This window comes from Felis catus, chromosome D1 (genome assembly GCF_018350175.1).
Source record: "Felis catus isolate Fca126 chromosome D1, F.catus_Fca126_mat1.0, whole genome shotgun sequence".
In the NCBI taxonomy this organism is placed as follows: Eukaryota; Metazoa; Chordata; class Mammalia; order Carnivora; family Felidae; genus Felis; species Felis catus.
In genome coordinates this window covers 57,686,990-57,709,038 of record NC_058377.1, presented here as the reverse complement: position 1 = coordinate 57,709,038, position 22,049 = coordinate 57,686,990, and the positions used below count along the sequence as shown (strand labels likewise).

Below are 22,049 nucleotides of genomic sequence, written 5' to 3'. Positions count from 1 at the left end.
GGATCATAAAATTAGAAAAATAAAGACACATAGCTGTCTTTTCCTTGCAGGGATTAAAGGCCAGAAGCAGAAGGGATTTCCCAGTAAATCAGAGCTGTGGCTTATCTTCTATCATTACGTACTATAGAGAAGAAACTCTCGGGAGAGGCTGAGGGCACACGAAACATTGCCGGCCTATAAAACAAAAAGAAAGAAAGAAAAGGAAGAGTTAACTACACTGGGGATATTTCCTTTGACCAAATCATTAAATGGATTTTTAGAAAAAAACTATAAAATACTCTTACCACAAGTAGACAATAAGACTCATTGAAATGAGCAGCAGACTAGAAATGTAGAAGTTCTTGGTCCTAATTCAGGATTTGCAGCCCTAATGCAACTCAGGTCTCCTCAGTTTCCTCATTTACAAATGACTCATTACCACCCTTACCAGGGAAGGTAGAAAAATAAATGAAAATAAACTTTCTTAAAGTGTCCTCAAATCTTAGAGCATGCAAAACCACACAACTGTGGGCTGTTGTTATTTTGGTATATTTCACTACTAAACTTAATAAGGAACTCTAAAAACCCTAGTAAAAATATAATTTGTTCTCTAGGCTCAGTCCTTCCTAGACTCTACGAAGGTAGTGAGAAGGAGGCAACAGAAGAACTGAACCTGAAACATTCCCACTGAATAGTAATGACCTCTTCTGGCCACCATTGGATCTGGGGCTGCATGTGGTCAGAAGTTCACAAGGTCTTTCCAGACAAACCTGGGGAACAGAACCCAGTGTAGGTGGGCTGTGAAACTTCCCTAGACCCCAAGGAATGATGATGAACTGAGAGATTTGTATTCCTTCTGATCATTTCAATTTTGCATGTTAAAAAAATTCATGTTTAATGATAAAAGCAATATGAAGCAATATGAAAGCAATATGAAACATGAGAGAGAGGGGAAAAAATGCTCTGCTGAAACCCAGGCACGTAGATGACACATAGTGTTTACATAGTTACAGTCATATTTGTTACACATTTTCATATCCTGATTGTTTCACTCTACATTGCCATCAAGGGTACTATTTATATCACTTCATAGTCTTCAGAGACTGCATATGGTAAAAAACACACAACATAAATTTATCATCTTAACCATTTCTAAGTGTACATTTCAGTAATGTTAAATAAATTCACATTGTTGTGCAACCAATCTCCAAAATTTTTTCATTTTGCAAATCTGAAACTCTGTACCCAACTCTCAATTGCCTCCTTCCTTCAACCCCTGGCAACCACCATTCTATTTTCTGTCTCTATAAATTTGACTATTCTAGATACCACGTATAAGAGCAATCACACAGTATTTGTGTTTTCGTGATTGGCTTATTTCTTTTAGCATAATGTCCTCAAGATTCATCTATGTTGTTGCGTAGCAGAATTTCCTTCCTTTTTAAGGCTGAATAATATTCCATTGTATGGATATACCACATTCTGTTTCTCCATTCATCCCTCAATGGACACTTGCGTTGCTTCCACTTCTTGGCTGCTGTGAATAATACTGCTATGAACGTGGTTGTACAAGAGAAACAGCATTTTTAATAGCTGCATTTTATTCCATCTAGAAGCTACACCACAGAGGACTCGGACGTATAGATTGTTTGTACTTATTTAACACCGTTAGTTATTCTGTTCCATACTTAACACAGGGATAGTTAAGTAATCGACTGATACTGTATAATGTCAGATTATTAACTCAGGATTATAGCTTTTCAAACTCTTTTGAGATGAAGAGAACTAAAACACAATTTTACATATTTTTAAAACTCAAAGGCTCTTTCATGAGAAAATTATATTTTATCAAGAACAAAGTTACTTTTGGTGTCCCAGTTAAATTTCTTTGGAAATGTGTTCACTAAGTAATGTTAAATGAAAGAGGAAAACATATACTTGTAGTGTATAATATAAGAAGAGTTTACACTTGTTGAGTGATGTGTATCATGAGCTGTGTTAAGGGATATACAAGTATTAGCTCATTTAATCCTCATGGCAACTCTTTGAGGTGAGCATTGGAGGGGAGCAGAATAGGCCACCCCAGAATATGCCTCTTTGGCATAAGGATTATTTTGAGCTAAGTATTTTGAGAAATGGCAGACACAGGAGAAGTTCTGAAGACCAGATAAATTACCCGTTTTGCAAGAGAAATTTACACTTATAAAGGAAACCTCCGTTTGTAAGAGTGTCTCCCTCTGTGTACCCGGAAAAGAAGTTTAACTCAGAATCACATGAGAATCTCATCAAGGAGAAGAGTCACTTAAATCTGCATAACAACCTTACCCTTGTTTGCTTTTCCTGGTAACCTCCCAAAATTGGTCTCCTCCTACACCTTTCTTCCTATTGTCTTTAGCTGGAGATGGTATTTAAGGTGCCAGCTTCAAACGCCTCAGAGTTCCTCATTCCCCAACCCCATCTCCCATGTATACAGAAGGTATGCGTGAAATAAACTGCTGTTATTTTCCCTCTGATTAATCTGTCTTTTATGACAGGGAGGTCCCAGCCATGAACTCAGAAGGTTAGAGAAGAATTATCCCATCCCCCACAGCCCACTTCCTAACAGCATCATTTATTATTCCCCTCTTAAAGAAAATAAAATTTAGGTCCGGGGAGTTAAGAAAGTTAAGTAAGTTGCCCAAATTTTCACAGAATTTGAACCCAGGTCAGTATGACTTCAGAACCTGTGGGTTAATCATTAGTAACAATTACTGAAATAATTTTTTACTAAACCATATCATGAACAACTATTATATAACATATAGTATTATATAGTGCCCCATGGAGGGGCATCTATCCCAGATTTACAAGGGTTAACGAGGCGACCATAAATTGTCTATGAAACAATGCCCTATGTGTTCTACTACTGAGGTGTGAGAGAATATGCTGTAAGAACACAAAGAAGGAAAGTCTGAGGAGTCTGAGGAGAATTAAGAAAGACTTCACAAAATAGGTGACATCTGAGCTATGCCTTGTGAGATGAATAAAATTTACCAGACAAAGCGCGATTGTGGAAAGGGAGAGTCTACCAGGGAGCAGAGGACAAATCCAAGTCAGCACAGGGGAAAAAAGCCAAAACTAATACTCAGGCGCTACATTTAAAGCTCTGTCTCTCAGGGTAAGCTGCTTTAGTTTGTCTTCTCCTAGTCTCTATGTCAATCCTCCATTTTCTTCCTCTATTAAAATTCAATCTTTTCTTGCCCTTTGTTGCACCATAGTGATTCTATTTCAGCTTTAATATGTAGCAAATTGAGTAGGAGAGTTAGGAAGAGCATCCTGGAAAGTTTTACAACAAAGATCCACTTACCAGGAACTTCCATGAGAGGAACAGGCCCGTTTGCTACACGGAGAATAAATCCGTGTTTTGGCAGCAACATGTGGGTTTGTTTGGACCACCCACGTCCTCCTCCTTTTTCTTAGGAAAAGGGGGAAAAATAAAGGAATGTAGGGAGCTGAAATGGTTTATTAGCTTTGGAAATTCTCAGGAATTGGCTCTGTAAATGATATTTCCAGTCTATTCTTGAAGACTATACAATTCTGATGGGAAACAGGATTAACTATATAAAAGGATGGCAGATCCCATATTAGGGAAATAAGCTTCCGCGGGAGGATCTACAACAGCTCACAGATCAAGTGCCAAGGAAAAGCAACCCCTGGAGGAGGCACTGAGCTGGCACTGCGGACCAACGACCCCAGCTCTGTAGCCAGCCACTAGTCATAGTTACAGAGGGACTCCACTGCAGATGGCAGAGGATAATCTTGGGGAGGAAGATCTTCCTCTGCCCTATGGTCCTTCTCGCTGGACAGAGAATCAAATCGACATGAGACTGGTTAACAGGAGAAAATCAAATTTAATAGGCATACATATGGAGAATCCACATAGACACAGAATTCCAAAGACACTGAGGCAACAGGAAGCTTACATGAGCTAAGGAGAGGGGTAGGGTCAGAGGACACAAAGGGGAGAAAGACCATTAGCAAGAAGGTGAAGGGAGCTGTTTGGAAAAACAAGGTAAAGGGGAGTCCCTGTTTATAGCTCTCTTCCTGTTACAGGCTCTCCTTTCCAATGTAAATTTAGGCATGTGCAGGGAGGCAAAGAGAGCTTTTCCTTCATCTGCTTGGTTTTGATTACTTTTAACTCAAAATAATCGTTATGCCAGAGTGGCCCATCTTGGGACAGCCTGCCCTGGGCCCCTACAGTAATAATCAAACTTCTTCCTTGGGTACTGGCAATATCATGGCAGAACATCTGTGAAGAGATATGAGTTGCTGACAGTGCAAAAGAGTGATCTACATTGACTATGAACCCGTTAGACATTTGTCAATGCAGCTGCTGTGCTACAGATGGGAGCCTGCCTCCTACATGGAAGAGGATTTTAAAGCGGTCAATGCACTGGAAAGAGCACCAGACAAAGAGTCAGACAGACTTGGGCGCTAATCCCAGCTCTATGAACTTTGTGACAAGTTAGGAATTTTTTGGAGATTTAGTTTACTCACATGTGAAATATGGAAATAATAAAACAACTGCCCTGCTTGACTCACATTTGGTCCTGTTGGGAAGATGAAATAAATTGAGAGACATGAAAATGCAGAGAAAATTGTAAAGCAGATATAAAGCACTATATTTATTGTGATAAAAGTGGTGAGCCTCACTTACTCCCCTACCTGAAAATAGGCAAAGGCCAAGTGATCCAAGGCATCCTCTAAACTTGCCTCATCCTCTGTCTTCCATTCTCCATAAGATCCTCGGAAGAGACTGACAGCCTCCTCCAGCCATGGAATGGCATGGTAGTAATCCCCCATGTCATAGGCCACCTGTAGGTAACATAAGTACCATCATTAAACCTTAATCCACGGGTAGAGGAGAGGAAATGACAAAGAGTGAGAGAGAGCCTATGGAACACCAGGAGGCAAGTTTTCATCTCAAATTCATTTAAATTCTATTTATTTAGCATCCATTATATCCAATGCATTGTTCTAGATGTAGAGAAGACACATTGAAGGAGTGCATTTAAGAATTCATAATCTGGGGAGAAGGGAGATACAGAAATTCAATTAATTGTAATACTGGAAAGAATGACATGAATACTCAAAGGAAATATGCATAATATGTCACAGAGGCAAAGAAGGAAGAGACTTGAGAATCTCAGAAAGCTTCATAGAAGAACTGGCATCTGGAAGGCCTTCCCCAAAGAAAGAAAAGGATTTCAAGGAGCAGAAATTGAGAAGAAGAACATTTTAAGATGAGGGAATGGCAGAAACAGACACTCAAAGCAAGCTTGTGTTCAAGTAGGACGCTGTGGTTATAGCCTAAGGTGAAGAGAAGCAAGAAATGAACTTCAAAAGGCAGCATGGGCTAAGCTAGTAAGAGTTGTGAGTGTCATGTTTTTAAGAAGACACAACCAGTAACAATGTGAGAAATGGGTTGAATTCCTTCATTTATTTATTTATTCATTCATTCAGTATTTACCCAGTATTTACAATGTATCTGGTGATCCCTAGCCTTAGAGCTTACAGTCAAATGAGGGGCACGAGAGTGAACAGTAATTGCAACACAATGTATTAGACCCACATGGGAATGCTCTAAGAGCTCAATGCATTTTTTTCTATGTTAAATGTTGGAAGGTGGGAATGTGGCAATATGTACTAAACCTAGTTTCTGTATCCTAATAGCTTACAGTTAACTATAATACCAGCACTGCAGGTGGAATTTCCTGGAAGCTGACGTTGGAGACAGCATGGAATTATAAAGTAACAGAGTTGGAAGCACTTTTACAAAATAATCTAATTCTGGTATAACTTCCAGACTGGCAGAAAGACAGGGCAGAGCCTAGAGGTACTAAAACTCTGCAGTCTAAACAATAAATCAGTGGCCGTTCTAGGTCTGCCATTACTCTGTTGTGTTATTTCTCTGATCCTCAGGTTTCCTGTTTGTAAAAAGTTGAGTTGAAGAATAACAATCAGGGCCCCCTGGGTGGCTCAGTCAGTTGAGCATCTGACTTTGGCTCAGGTCATGACCTCACGGTTTGTGAGTTCGAGCCCTGCGTCAGGCTCTGTGCTGACAGCCTGGAGCCTGCATTGGATTCTGTGTCCCCCTCTCTCTCCGCCCCACCCCTGCTTGTGCTCTCTCTCTGTCTTTCAAAAACGAATAAACATAAAATCTTAAAAAAAAAAAAAAGAATAACAATCAAAATGACTCAACTTTTTCTACTAAGGTAACAGTTTATTTAAGTTTTCCCTAGTCCCTAAAATACGGTAGATTGAGCTAACTAGAATCCCTCTAACCAAAACTACTTGAAACTTTTGGATAAAATGTAACAAATATTTTACATTTTCAAGAAAGAATGGAAAATGTCCAGGTACAGGAAACAAAAAAGGAGCTAAGAACCCAAGCAACAAGCTTAAGAGCAGATGCTAAAGCTGTTTAGAATGGGGGTGAGTGGTAGTCCTCGTTCTTAGCAACCTTTAATTAAAACACCCACACGAGGACAGAATATGAGCCCTCCAGACACGTCCTCAAACCTAGGTTGGAATGAAGACACACTCATAAAAGCGAAATCCATGAAGAACCATACCTTAAAGGAAAGGGCAGACCTGAAAAAATCTGCCCACTGTCACAAAGAGTCAAGAGAGTTGGCTTATGGGGCACCTCGGTGGCTCAGTAGGTTGAGTGACTGACTTCAGCTCAGGTCGCGATCTCATGGTTTCTGGGTTTCAGCCCGGAGTCAGGCTTTGTGCTGACAGCACGAAGTCTGCTTTGGATTCTCTGTCTCCCTCTCTCTCTCTGCTCCTCTCCCACTCACGCTCTCTCTTTCTCAAAAATAAATAAACAATAAAAAAAAAAAAGTTGGTCTGTTTCTGTCTGGGTATTGTTTAGGGGAAACAAAGTGTGTCTTTAGACTATTCACAATCTTGAGCCTATGCTCATGTGAATAAATCAATACAATAATGGATCTAAGGTGAGTGCAAATCGAAACCACAATGAGATATCCCTTCTTGCCTGTTAGAATGGCTATTATCAAAAGGACAAGAAATAGTGCTGGCGAGGATGTGGAGAAAAAGAACCCTGTGCACTGCTGGTGGGAATGCGAACTGGTACAGCCAGAGTGGAAAACAATATGGAGGCTCCTCAAAAAATTAAAAATAGAACTACCCTATGACTTATCAATTCCACTTCTGGTATTTATCTGAATAAAATGAAAACACTAACTTGAATAGGTATATGCACCCCATATGTTCATTGCCAGCATTATTTATAATAGCCAAGATAGGGAAACAACCTATGTGTCCATTAACGGACAAAGAAAATGTGGTGTGTGTGTGTGTGTGTGTGTGTGTGTGCGCGCAATGGAATATTATTCAGCCATAAAAAAGAAGACTTTGCCATTTGCAACAACATGGATGAACCTTGAGGGCATTATGCTACATGAAATAAATCAGACAAAGGGGTGCCTGGGTAGTTCAGTTGGTTAAGTCAGTTAAGCGACTTAGTTTCAGCTCAGGTCATGATCTCACAATACATGAGTTCAAGCCCCACTTTGGACTCCAAGCTGAGCGCATGGAGCCTGCTTGGAATTCTTTCTCTTCTCTCTCTCTCTCTCTCTCTCTCTCGGAATTCTCTCTCTCTGCCCCTCTCCTGCTTACACATGCTCTCTCTCAAAATATATAAATAAACAAACTTTTAAAAACTCAGACAAGGAAAGACTAGTACCATATGATCTCACATATATGTGGAATCTAAAACAAAAAACAAACAACAACAACAACCTGAATCTATAGATACAGAGAACAGATTGGTTGCCCCGGGCAGGAAGTAGGGAGTAACTGAAATGGGTGAAGGAAGTCAAAAGGCACAAACTTCCAGTTATGACATAAATAATTCATGCAGATATCATGTACTCCAAAAACAAAAACAAAAAACCAAAAATAGTACCTAAGGCCAGTGATACCGTTAGAGTACCTGGAAGAAGAAAACCAGAACATTCTGGAGTGATATTCCTACAACTACACACACAGAGATTCTTTTAGGAGAAAAAAAGTCCTGCTAAAAGTAAGCTCACAATGAAACATACTAAACCATATCAGGAAATAATCATTAGCACGAGTCAACAGACAAAATAGTAGGGTATTACAATTAGACAACTAAGGATTTCAGAAAATGGAAAGGTCAATCTGCTTTAAAATAATCCATGGAGGAGGAAATTGGAGATGTGTAGATGAAACAAATTTGGCCACATGTTAATAATTGCTGAAGCTTATTCTTTGACCCACCAATACTACTCCCAGGTGTTTATTCAAGAGAAATAAAAACAGAAAGACTTACATAAGAATGTTAATAGTAGCTTTATTCACAGTAGCCCAGGCTGGAAACAATCCAAGTATCTATCACTAGGAGACTGGATAATAAACAGTCTCCTGGTGATAATATATTCATACACTGGAATACTACTCAACAATAAAAAAGGAATTACCTACTAATAAATACAACAAGGTGGATAAATTTCACAGATACAGTGTGCTGAGTGAAAGAAGCTGGACTCAGGATAGTACATATTGCACGCCTCAGGACAATGGTTACCGGTCACCTGGGCAAGGGTAGGTAGAGCAGAAGGGAGGGGCTGGGAATGGTGAGAAGAAACAGGAGGGGGACTTTATGGAGCTATATTTAAATTCATTAAAAAGCTTTTTTTTTAATTTTTCATTTTAGAGAGAGAGAGAGAGAGCATGAGTGGGAGAGGGGCAGAGGGAGAGAGAGAATCCCAAGCAGGCTACATGCTCAGCACGGATCCAGACATGGGGCTCAATCCCACAACCCCGGGATCATGAGCTGAGCTGAAATCAAGAGTCAGATGCCCAACCAGCTGAGCCACCCAGATGCCCTTAAATTCTTTTCTTTTTTAAGTTTATTTATTTATTTTGAGAGAGACAGAGACAGTGCAAGTGGGGGAGGGGTAGAGAGAGAGGGAGAGAGAGAGAGAATCCCAAGCAGGCTCTGCACTGCCAGTGTAGAGCCTGATATGGAACTTGAACCCAAAAAGCCATGAGATCATGACCTGAGCTGAAACCAAGAGTCGGACAGATGCTTTTTTAAAAAAAAATTTTTATGTTTATTTATTCATTGGAGGGGGGGGAGAGAGAGAGAGAGAGACCACAAGACCACAAGTGGGGGAGGGGCACAGAGAAGGAGAGGCAGAATCCCAAGCAGGCTCTACGCCATCAGTGCAGAGCCCAATGCAGGGCTTAAATCCACGAGCTCTGAGGTCATGACCTGAGCTGAGATAAAGAGTCGGACACTTAACTGACTGTACCACCCAGGTGCCCCTAAATTCATTTTTAATATTAACTTAAATGCCTTAAGTTTTATGTAAATTCCTTTTTAAAAATCTGAAACAAAAATTGCAAAATTTAAACATATTTCATCTCCGGTTATAGATATAATTGCTTGTTATTTTATATACCTTTCTTATATTAGAAATGTTTTATCTTTTAAAATAAGTGAATAAAGGGGCGCCTGGGTGGCGCAGTCGGTTAAGCGTCCGACTTCAGCCAGGTCACGATCTCGCGGTCCGTGGGTTCGAGCCCCGCGTCAGGCTCTGGGCTGATGGCTCAGAGCCTGGAGCCTGCTTCCGATTCTGTGTCTCCCTCTCTCTCTGTCCCTCCCCCATTCATGCTCTGTCTCTCTCTGTCCCAAAAATAAATAAACGTTGAAAAAAAAAAAGTGAATAAATACGGAAATGAAGACTTCCAATAAAGCTTTCAGGAAGTGACTTACTGAATTTTCAACATATGGTTTTAGTCTCATGAAGGCTTCACAAATGAAGCGTACATTGGTTCCATACACAGAACTATTTTAACTGGCTTAAATTTAAATTAGCCATGAACCTGATGGTTGAGCTCTGATTCCATCACAATATTAGAAAAGGAAAAATGGTATATAGAGAGGCTTAGGCGACACACCCTACATTAATTTGGAAGACTGAACCACAAAACTTGAAATCAGGGCACCTGAGGCCCACTCTCATGTCTGCCGGGAAAATTCACTTTCCTGCAATACACGTCTCCAAAATTAAAAAGGATTTACTCCATTACTTATTAAGGCAAAGGCTAACAAAGAGTATATTGTAAAGTGACCTCAAGTGTGCTTATAAGTTACGATCAAAGATCGGCTAAATATCTCATATGGAAGGTTCCTGGAGTTTATTTCCTCAAGGAATGTTAAAATAAATGGCCTCCGCTTTTTGACACTGCTTGAATTTAGTACTTCTAAATGCTTAGGAAATGTTGCAAGGGATTCCAGAAAGTCTCAGGAGCCTGGTTTCCATGATCTTACCTTCACATCTCCACCTCTCATCCCTTTCCCCACCCTTGGACCCTGCTTCTCCTCTCCACCCAGCTGTTCATCTGCTGGCAGGGTGCTACTGTGAGGATGACCACAAGACCATTTTTCCCAGCTCAGTCCCAGTTTGTCTGTCATCCTGGCATAACTAATAACACCCCCTTCACTCTCAAAAGTGGCCGGCATATGTGATCACCTTAGCTATCATGGAAAGGACATGTGATCTGGAGTTAAAAGACCTGAGTTCAAAATTTCCTTCCGCTACTTAAAATTGTGTAACCTTGGGCAAACTATTTCCCTGTCTGATCCTCGGCTTCTTCATCTGAAAGTGGGGAATAATACCAAGTTTCCGAGTTTGCTGGAAGGACTGAAAGTATGTAAAAGCAATCAGGATATAGTTATTTCATCCTTGAGAAATTAGAGCTGAACAATTCGCTCTCTCTCTGAATATTGTTACCTTGCCAACTTGGAAGCAGTCATCTGCTGTCAGGGAGAAGAGCCGTCTGGGACTGTACAGGTCAGTAACGGCAGAGCCAGTGACTCTCTGAAAGACACCCCGGGCAAGGCCCTTCACGTTGAGCATGTACACATCCTGTAGCCGCATCAGGGCCCTCGCTGCTCCCTCAAGGTCCTCAAAGGCTGGCAGGTCCTGCTCCACCTTCTCATAACCATCTTTCAGAGCTGTAAGGGCAGTAAAAAAACATCAATCCACCCCACCCTTCAAAAAACAGGTGGTGAGCATTTGATACATGCAAGGCATAATCACCTAGTCAAATATTTCATGAGCAAAGATAATGTTGTATGTGTTTATATTTTTATTTTTTTAATTTATTTTCAATGTTTTTTTTTTTTATTTTTGAGAGAGAGAGAGAGAGAGAGTGAGCAGAGGAGGGTCAGAGAGAGAGGGAGACACAGAATCCAAAGCAAGCTCCAGGCTCTTGAGCCGTCAGCACAGAGCCTGATATGGGGCTTGAATCCACGAACACGAGATCATGTCCTGAACTGGTCGGATGCTTAACCGACTGAGCCACCCAGGTGCCTCTGTTTTATGTGTTTTTATTCCCCGTGGCAAGCACAACTCCTGGCACAGAGCAGATGCTTAATACAATCTTCTGAATGAGGAAAAAAAGCTTTCTAGTAAAAACTGAAGCACGTGTCGTTCCATCCTATCCTATCTGTCTCCAGGAATCTTGTCCTTTGTGGGGACAACTCTTCTTCCTCTTAACTTCCCCAAAGTCAAAAAGTTTCTTCAAGTCAAAGTAGAATAAATTAGGGGTGCCTGGGTGGCTCAGTCAGTTGAGCATCCAACTCTTGATTTCAGCTCAGGTCATGACCTCACAGTCCATGGGGTCAAGCCCCTCGTCGGTCTCTGGCTGACAGAGCAGAGCTTGCTTGGGATTCTCTCTTTCCTTCTCTCTTTCTGCCCTTCCCCTGCTCTTTCTCAAAATAAATAAATAAATAAATAAATTTTTAAAAAATTTACATCCAAGTTAACATATAGTGCAATAATGATTTCAGGAGTAGAATCCAGTGGTTCATCCCTTATATGTAACACCCGGTGCTCATCCCAACGAGTGCCCTCCTTAATGCCCCTTGCCCACTTAGCCCACCTCCCCACCCACAACCCCTTCAGCAACCCTCAGTTTGTTCTCTAGATTTAAGAGTCTCTTATGTTTTTGTCCCCCTCCTTGTTTTTATATCATTTCTGCCTCCCTTCCCTTGTGTTCATCTGTTTTGTATCTTAATAAAGAAATATTTTAAAAACAAAAACAAAAGTAGAATAAATTAGGAAACTGACCTTGCTACAGATCACATTATAGTGTCAATTTAATAAAATAGAAATTATCAGACAAATACGTAAACGGAATGATATAACCTGTACATCTCCATAGGGTTGTAGTGAAGATCAAATTAAATAATGGATATGAAAGTGCTTTCTAATGTACATTCATATAAACATATTAACAATTAATCGCTAGAGCTAAGAAGATCGAGTAATACCTACCCACTTCATTACCCTTCATCACATTCCACTAGAATCTCTCTCCTTTCCAGAGTCAGGAGATAGAATCTTCTCTTACCCTCCAGCCCTCCTCCTCATTACCTCGGATGTTCTCACTGGCCTCCAGACTATGTACCACATTCCTCCAGTCAGACTGTAGGCGTTTGATGAGAGTAAATGCAAGCAGAGGGTTAGACACAGGAGTTGCTGAATCCTCATGCAAAGAAAGCACCTTGTCATAGAATCTGGAAGAGAGGAATAGAATGATCTCACTTACTGAGATAGCCACTGCCCCTAGTAAAGGCTGGCATGGTGTATGACTCTACATTTAGAGTCGTTAAAAATGAAACATGACACCCTCGAGACTCATGTAATAGTCTAACCAATAAGCACAAAGAATATGAAAACTACCAACACAACAAAAGAAGATCCATTCATTTGTTCACTCAATGAGTCAGTCTCTACTGGTCAATTACAGAACATCAGGCACCACACTAGATGCTAAAGATACAAAGGCAAGACAGGGTAGATGTTCCAAGGAATTCACAAACCAGAAAATCTTTTTTTTTTTTTTTTCCTCATCGCTTTATATTCAATACGTAGAATCTGGTAGAAGCTCAAAAATGTTGTTCCATTAGTTGCAATAACTGTGTTACCTGCTATGAGACATAAGCTTGCAATGCTATGTAATGTTACAGCAACTTGTAGGCAGGGCTCCTAACCCAGGTGGGAGTTAGAAGGTGTAAGGGAAGACTTCCCAGAGGAAATGGCACTTGATCTGAGTCCCAAAGGATGAAATATTTGATAGCTACTGCTTACTGAGATTTACCTCTATTAGGCATCCTGCTAAGTGCTCTAAATATATTGTCTCATTTAACCCCCCCCAATGACCCTTAGAGTAGATTTTTATCATGCCCATTTTACAGGGAGAGAAAACTGAAACAAGGCCACACTTTTTGTGAGTGACAAAGCCAGATTTGACTCTGAAGTTTATTCTCAGCTGATTTTGCCCTATTGTTTCCATGGAACTAGAACAAAGAAAGGAAGAATTTATTTATTTATTTATTTATTTATTTATTTATTTATTTATTTATAATGTTTATTTATTTTTGAGAGAGACAGAATGTGAGCAGCATAGAGGCAGAGAGTGAGAGACAGACAGAATCCGAAACAGCCTCCAGGCTCTAAGCTGTCAGCACCGAACCCTACGCGGGGCTTGAACTCACAAACCACGAGTTCATGACCTGAGCTGAAGTCGGATGCTTAACTGACTGAGCCACTCAGACACCCTAGTTCTTTTTTTTTAACTTGAGTACAGTTGACACATAGTGTTACGTTAGTTTCAAGTGCACAACAAAGCGATTCAAAAAATATGGAACACTTCATGAATTCATATGGCATCCTTGTGCAGAAACCATGCTCAACTTCTCTGTATTGTAGGCAGAATATTTTTTGAGTCAACAGGGACCAACATGTACCAGAGCACAGAGGCTTGATATATTTATTCATTCAATATGTCAGTCTACAATGGTTGCTTGCCAGATGTCAGACTCCATGCTAGATGCTGGGGATGCAAAGTCAAGACAGAGTCCAATGCTCAAGAATTTCATGAACAAGAAGATAGCTGTTTTTCTCATCACTCTATACCTAAATTCAATAAATAGTTCTATGAAAGAATGACTAATATATACTCTTCTAGGATCTAGGAACAGAATTTTGAATAAGACAATAACCTTGGTCTCAAGGACTCACAGACTAGTAGATAAGACACAAATAATTATATTACAGATGAACACCAGATTTAAGAACAAGGCTTAGGGGGCCATAAGGAGAGGGGGTAATTAATTTGGCCAGAGCAAGTCAGGGATAGTTTTACAGAGGACATAATAAACTAAAACTTGCAAATAGTGAGGAAGGGAGGAGAGGCAGGCAGAGACAGCTCAACCTATGTGAAGGGATAGAGAGAACTGGTAAGGGAATATAAGCTGTTCAGCACTGCTGGAGGATAGGGTAGATTAGCCTGGAAAAGTGAGGAGCACCTCACAAGCCACAAAAAGTTTTAAGTGAGAGTCGGACACACTGACATGTTTATATATATAAATTCATGAGAGGGTGAGAAAGAGGGTTCAGAAATGGGAATGACCAGAGCCAGATAGACCAGTTAGGAGGTCAATTCAAAACTGTAAGCAAGAGTAAGGAGAGTCTGAACCATAATAATGACAGTGGGGGCTGCGAATGGGATAGATTCAATGAAGCTATTTAGGGAGCAGGCCGCATAGAAACTGGTGATGGTTGTAATGGGGGATGTAAACATGGGGTCATCCAGCATGCTTCCAGCCTCTCTGGCTTGCCGACATGTGTAGAAAAGGGCCAGAAATGGTGGGACCAGAAGTGATCATCTTTCTAGTTAATTTCTCTCTTCAGATGTCGTACAAAGTATTCACACAAGCAAAAGATGCTGTTTCCTGGGGCGCCTGGGTGGCTCAGTCAGTTAAACACCAGACTTCGGCTCAGGTCATGATCTCAAGGTTTGTGGGTTCGAGCTCCTTGTCGGGCTCTGTGCTTACAGCTCAGAACCTGGAGCCTGCTTCAGTTTCTGTGTCTCCCTCGCTATCTGCCCCTCTCCCACGGTGCTCTTTCTCTCTCAAAAATAAATAAACATTAAAAAAAAAAGTTGTTTCCTTTCCTGGCATAGTAAGGTTATTCCATTTATAACATACTATTGGAATTAACATTATTAAATTATCAATTATAATAAGGCAGTCCTGAGAGTTCCAACTGTAACCTCTAAAATTTTTTTCTTATTTTGGGGCGCCTGGGTGGCTTAGTTGGTTAAACCTCTGACTTTGGCTCAGGTCATGATCTCACAGCACATGAGTTCAAGCCCTACAATGGGCTCTGTGCTGACAGCTCAGAGCCTGGAGTCTGTTTCAGATTCTGTGTCTCCCACTCTCTCTCAAAATATATAAACATTTAAAAAATTTTTTTAAGTTTTTTCTTGTCTTAAAATTATTAATTTCAAGAACAATATAATAACAATGGACGTAAAAGCAAAAAGTGTGTGCAAAATGAAAAGGATACGTATTTATAGGAATGTGCTCAAGAGTGTGTGACTCCTTTGGCCAGAGTGGAAGACCTCAGTGAGCAGAAAGGGATGAAAGTAAAGAATAGAGGAGTGGCAGGGTGGAGGGATTCACTCCCCTGAAGCTGAGTCGGCCCTAAGGATTTCTCAAGGGTGGAGCCCGCCACTGGGAATGGAGCCTGAAACAGAAGATGATTTACCTCCAGGTGCTTCCAGGGAGCCAAGAGTTCAAGCACAAACTAAGAACAAGAATCCCATTTCCAGGGAGGAAATGAGAGCTCTGTCAAGTCCGAGGATGTCTCTGATCCTGAGACAGTGCACTTTGACAGTGGCTACTCTACGGTTTTAAAAACTAAACCGGCTTCCAGGGTGTGGGATTTTTTTTTTTTTTTTTTTTTTTTTTTACTGCCCATTATTTCCTGCTTCAGCTCCATATGGAACTACTTAGTGGAAGATATTCCACTGCTAGACGAAAACACTTAAAGCAAGCAGAGACTTGGGCCTGAGTCCAGCCTGAAGAGTAAGTGTCCAAGGACAACTGAGGCTGAGGGGGCAGTAATTTTATAGACAGTTGGATTGGAAGGAGACCTGAGAGGTATCCCAACCCAGCCCCCAACTATCTGTCAGTTTCCTCCTCTATAAAATGATAGAACTGGGGGCGCCTGGGTGGCTCAGTCGGTTAAGCATCTGACTTCAGCTCAGGTCATGATCTGTCAGTTTATGGGTTCGAGTTCCGTGTGGGGCTCTGTGCTGACAGCTCAGAGCCTAAAGCCTGCTTCAGATTCAGTGTCTCCCTCGCTTTCGGCCCCTCCCCCGCTCGTGCTCTGTCTCTCTCTCTCTCCCGTAAATAAACATTAAAAAAAATTAAAATGACAGAACCGGTCTAGTCTAGAAGATCTCTATGGATTCTTTCGGCACGACCATTCTATTCTCTCTTTCCATCATCTTTTCCATAACTGAATAGATTCTTCACTTAGTGCTTGAGGACTAACGTTTAATAGGCATCAGAGGAAAGAAGGAAGGCAGTGAGGTGAAAATTTCCCCCAAGTCCTCCAGCACATCAAAAGCACTAGCTCCTTGTTCTCTTCACACCCCACTTTGTATTACGGTGTCAGTTTATTTAAGGCAGGGGTTTGATCTCTACTGCACCACATGATTCAATTCAATGTTCAGATACGTCATTTTTCTGTCATACAAAGAAAAAAAAAACCTATCAACAGATATCTGAGACTGGCTTGGAATCTAAACGTTGGCCTTATTCCCAGCCTTTGAGCAAATAGCTGGTTTTCAGAGACCGAGTTACTGGATGCTGAATTCAAACCTCAAGGTTTCCTAAATGGCTTTTTGCTTTAACAAATGTTGCTGAGAGTGGAAAATCAGATCCTTTGCTTCAAGAATGTGCACATAAAATTCGCAATCCAATCCCGCATTAAACATAGCCTGGATAGGTTGTCCAACCGCAATACATGAGCTTTTTTAATTCAGTATGTTTCTCCTTGGGAATTCAGAAATGGCTTTGTCTCAGTTCTTCTGAGACATCCTGAATGTTTAATTTCTAACAGAAAAATTATTGCTGCTGATTTTACTCTTTCAATCTTGGTAGTTTTTTAAAAACTACAACAACTGTTATCTATATATATAAAACTAGTATTTACACTATACCGGTATATAATTATATATACTATAACTGGTAAAATTTTTGCTTCATTAACTTGGGGTAAGACGTAGTTTCAACATTGAAAAATATTTTATTGCTAAATTCAGAAATTTAAAGAAGAATATCAACTGAGTCCCTTAGAAATAACATCTCAAGTTACATTAGGTCACCAGATTGGGAGTATAGGAAAATGAACAAGAACTGCCAAAATTCTTGTTCTCAAAAGCAAACATTTCACTAAGTTTTAAAGCACTGACTAAAGAACAGACAGTCTGTAAAATACCACGCTAAACTTTGTGAAATTAAATGCTCATAAGTCATATGAGAAAAGGATCTAGAATTTTTCTGATTCTTTTTTATCATCTGGGCTCTCACAATCTTAGTTACTGCTTAGAGCCAAAAGCGGAGTCTAGGTTCACCAGGCGGTCTCAAAATAAAAATCATACAGTTGGAGCTAACATTTGTTAAGCATTTATTACATTCCAAGCAAAATGATAAATAACCTTTACATGGTACTTAATCCTTCCAACAACTCTGTGGGGTAGGTACTATCATTATCATCATTTTACAGAATGTAGGTAAAGGAACTTGCCCAAAGTCAGAGCCAAGGAGTCAAACAGAGGTCTGTTAAATTCCTGAATCCAGACTCTTAACCACTATGTACACCAGTTGCTCATAAAACCTCAGGAGTTATGGGGCTTGGTCTGGGTCCCGGCACATCAGATAAAGCAAGCAGTCAGGACATCATGGCACGATAGAAAGAAACCATGAAAAAAACTAGGTCCTAGTCCTGGATTGGCTACCCTACTATCTGGGATAAGGTACTAAATTTTAGTCTTATCATATTTACATGATTCTTTTTTATTATCTGGGCTCATTTGTTTAAGAGAGTAGTACAAACCTATTTCAAAGCACTGTGTGTAAGAATCAAATGGGATTAGTATTCTGTGACAAAGCTGCAACGACAATAGTGATAATACAGTAAAGGAGACCAGCATCAGAGCCCTGCCCCCCATCCCCTCTGCCAGTCACTTTGATCAGCACTGCAAACTCTCAGTTCTGAACCTGTTCCCTGAGAGGCCCAGCATCAGGATTCTAACCTCCCCATCTCTATCTGAGCCATCGAAATAAAGAGAAGGAGCACGTGGGTAGCAGGGAGCATGTTGGGATCTCAAATTAAAGAGAAGAGTCTTTTATTTCCACCAACAAACCGAGACTCCAATGCATGTGGACTGAGAACAAAATTAAAACATTTTGCTTTATAGAGTAGACCCAGGGGCACCTGGCTGGTTCAGCTGGTGAAGCATCTGACTCTTGATTTTGCCTCAGGTCCTGATCTCGTGATTTGTGAGTTTGAGCCCTGCATGGGGCTCTGCGCTGACAGTGGGGAGCCTGCGTGGAATTCTCTCTCTCTCTCCCTTTCTCTCTGCACCCCCCACACTCTCTCTGTGTCTCTCAAAACAAATGAATAAACTTAATTGCAACTCTGAAGAGTGACAAGAATTATTGAAAATATCATTTTTTAGACATGAATAGACACTTCTCCAAAGAAGACATCCAGATGGCCAACAGACACATGAAAAAATGCTCCACATCACTCATCATCAGGGAAATACAAATCAAAACCACAATGAGATACCACCTTACACGTGTCAGAATGGCTAACATTAACAAGTCAGGCAACAACAGATGTTGGCGAGGATGCCGAGAAAGAGGATCTCTTTTGCACTGCTGGTGGGAATGCAAACTGGTGCAGACACTCTGGAAAACAGTATGAAGGTTCCTCAAAAAATTAAAAATAGAACTACCCTACAACCCAGCAATTGCACTACTAGTTATCTATCTAAGGGGATACAGGTATGCCATTTTGAAGGGGCACATGCACCCCAATGTTTATAGCAGCACTATCAACAACAGCCAAAGTATGGAAAGAGCCCAAATGTCCATTGTGGATGAATGGATAAAGAAGATGTGGTATATATATACAATGGAGTATTACTCGGCAATCAAAAAGAATGAAATCTTGCCATTTGCAACTACGTGGATGGAACTAGACAGAGGGTATTATGCTAAATGAAATTAGTCAGTCAGAGAAAGACAAATATCATATGACTTCACTCATATGAGGACTTTAAGATACAAAACAGATGAACATAAGGGAAGGGAAGCAAAAAAAAATATAATGAACATAAGGGAAGGGAAGTAAAACATACTATAAAAACAGGACAAAACATAAGAGACTCTTAAATATGGAGAACAAACAGAGGGTTATTAGAGGGGTTGTGGGAGGGGGGATGAGCTAAATTGGTAAGGAGCACTAAGGAATCTATTCCTGAAATCACTGTTGCACTATATGCTAACAAACTTAGATGTAAATTAAAAAAAGATAAAGTGGTAAAAAAAAAGAAAATATCTTTATTGTTAGAATACATACATTTTGTGTGTGCACATGTGTGTGTATTCATACTCTTTCAAACTAATAGTAAATTTAAACATGCATTAACTTATATGCAAGCTACATACTTAAAAGCACATACCAACTTACATCATTATTCAGTCACTACTGAGTAACAAACAAGATCTTTCACACACACTTCCATACACAAACTGATTCTCTCCGACCCGGGCTCTCTTACACAGCCATAGCGTCCCCACACACCTTCTTCCCGTGTGCCCCAGAATCGGTATTACTATCACATACACTCAACTCAGTTTTATCAGCAGCACATTGTGAGACAGCTCTCTGTTGTCTCGGCTCAGCAGAGAGTCAGATGATGTAGAGCTGTATTAATATATTCAGTTAGCAATGTGGTTACACCACTGCTGTAGACTTCTTAATGTCCCAAGCAGAGAAGGCACAACACCTATTCCAACACATGGTACCATAATACAATCATTCATCTTTCAGAGTTTGACACTGACAGTCAATACATGATTACAGTACCTGTATTCCAGTCTATATAGTATTTTATGCCAGTGTGTAGCACTAGAGGGTGTTGATTTCATAGCAAAACAGTACAGCTGAGCATTTGCTTGTGTGTGCTATACCCATAATCCTCTAGTATCAAGTATGTTTTTCCTCCAGTGTTTTTTTTTTAATTTTTTTCATGTTTATTTTTTGAGAGAGAGAGAGACAGAGCATGAGCAGGGGAGGGGAGGGGCAGAGAGAGAGGGAGACACAGAATCTGAAGCAGGCTCCAGGCTCTGAGCTGTCAGCACACAGCCCTACGTGGGGCTTGAACTCACAAACCGCAAGATAATGACCTGAGTGGGAATCAAGAGTCAGATGCTTAAGTGACTGAACCACCCAGGCACTCCTCCCCAGTGTTTTCTTGATGTCAAGATACACATATCAAATGTCAGTTACCTTGTATTTAGAATTTAATGTTTTTTTTTGTTTTGTTTTTTTTGTTTTTTTTAGACAGAGAGAGACAGAGCAGGAGCAGGGGAGGGGCAGAGAGAGAGGGAGACACAGAATCTGAAACAGGCTCCAGGCTCTGAGCTGTCAGCACAGAGCCTGATGCAGGGCTCGAACTCATGAATCGCGAGATCATGACCTGAGACTTTGACCTGAGCCAAAGTCAGACGCCCAACCGACCGAGCCACCCAGGCGCCCCTTGTATTTAGAATTTAGAGAGCTCTTATATATGGGGAGAGAAGGGAGAGTTGAAGCAAAGGAGACAAATGCTATGGACTCCAAGCTCCTTGAGGTCAGGGTTGGGTCTTGTTCACCATTTTATCCCCACTGCCTGGAGCAGTGCCTGGCTCACAACAGGCACTCAAACGTGTGTGTTGAATGAGTTAATGAACGTGAAGCATTAGTCATATAGTGAGCTGTACAAGCAGCATTCATTAGAGACACAGAGATATCCATAGCGGCTGCCCACGCAGTCCCAGAGGCATGTAAATCTCATACACGGTCACAGAGAGTCACTTCATACTAAACACTAGTCCTCTGGGTCACGTGGCCACCACACACGGCTACAGCCTCACAGTATCTTCTCTCTCTCACTCTTGTAGTCTTGCTGTGTCTCTGTGACACAGAGCCTGGGGCCCCACACAGCTAGACACAGTGCCTTGTGAGGTCCTTCCTCCTCAGCCCGAGTCACCCCACTACACTTTTGCACAGCTATCAACTTGGCTGTGTGAGGATGGCTCTGGGGTGCTAGTGTGTGTGTGTGTGTGTGTGTGTGTGCGCGCGCGCAACGGAGTCCGAGACTCCACTCCGTGTGACACAGCGTCCCTGGGGTCCCACTCAATCTGTTTCGCCACGACCTCATGCCTCGGGCCACACCTCGGGGCTATCTCGGGGTCCCGCACACTGGACCTGACCGTCACACTGGGCCACGGTGTCTCAGTCTCACGGTCTAGCGAGGCTCTTACCCAGTCTCAAATCGAGTCTGAGGTCCCACGCAGAGGGACAACGAGACCGAGTCGCCCGCCACCGTAGAGCAGGGTGTCTCGGTCTGGCCCTCTGACTCAGTCTCCCCGACTGCGGCGCCCCTGGGGCTCCCTCCCGCCCCAAACCCGTGCCCTCACCTGGTCAGGTCCCGCAGCCGCGCCTCCTCCCCGCGCAGGTAGCGCCGCAGCAGTACCAGCAGCCGGCGCTCGGGCGCCAGGGCGCGCGCAACGCTGGTCAGCGCCGAGAACGTGTCCCCCCGCGCCGCGGCTCCCGTCGGGTCTCCTGCCCGGAGCGCCAGGACAGCCAGCAGCGCCGCCAGCCGCGCCGCGGGGCCCATCCCGGCGCTCGCGCGCGTCCCCTCGGACGGTCCCGCCAGGCCCCTGGCGCGCGCCGCTCCCGCCCGGCCCGCCTCTCGGCCCCGCCCGGCTGCTCGCCTGCCCGGCGGCCCCGCCTCGGGCCTCCCCTCCCCTCCTCTGCTCTGACGCCCGCCGTCTCTCTCCCATCTCCCACCCGCCTGCCGCCTGGCTCCTCCGCCTGCGTGGGGGCTGCTGC

At 42.0% G+C, this 22,049-nt stretch overlaps 1 protein-coding gene and 1 non-coding gene across 6 annotated transcripts in view; both read right to left on the bottom strand.

Moving 5' to 3' along the window:
- The window catches only part of P4HA3 (prolyl 4-hydroxylase subunit alpha 3), a 42,365-nt gene extending 20,516 nt beyond the window's left edge, over positions 1 to 21,849 (bottom strand). For 3 of the 5 annotated variants that reach the window (XM_006936977.5, XM_023239443.2, XM_023239445.2), the window contains exons 1-5: positions 21,635 to 21,849; positions 12,459 to 12,601; positions 10,812 to 11,035; positions 4,684 to 4,833; positions 123 to 174 (exon numbers count right to left, since the gene is read on the bottom strand). In XM_006936977.5, the coding sequence (XP_006937039.3) occupies positions 123 to 174; positions 4,684 to 4,833; positions 10,812 to 11,035; positions 12,459 to 12,601; positions 21,635 to 21,834 (769 nt within the window). In that variant the 5' untranslated portion in view covers positions 21,835 to 21,849. The remainder of the gene's footprint in view (positions 1 to 122; positions 175 to 4,683; positions 4,834 to 10,811; positions 11,036 to 12,458; positions 12,602 to 21,634) is intronic. The other 2 variants (XM_045038749.1, XM_023239444.2) reach the window with 2 other exon arrangements.
- Positions 13,723 to 13,826, bottom strand: LOC111556806. The gene has a single exon (XR_002736529.1). It is a non-coding gene; the product is annotated as a U6 spliceosomal RNA (small nuclear RNA).
- Positions 21,850 to 22,049: the final 200 nt, after the last annotated feature.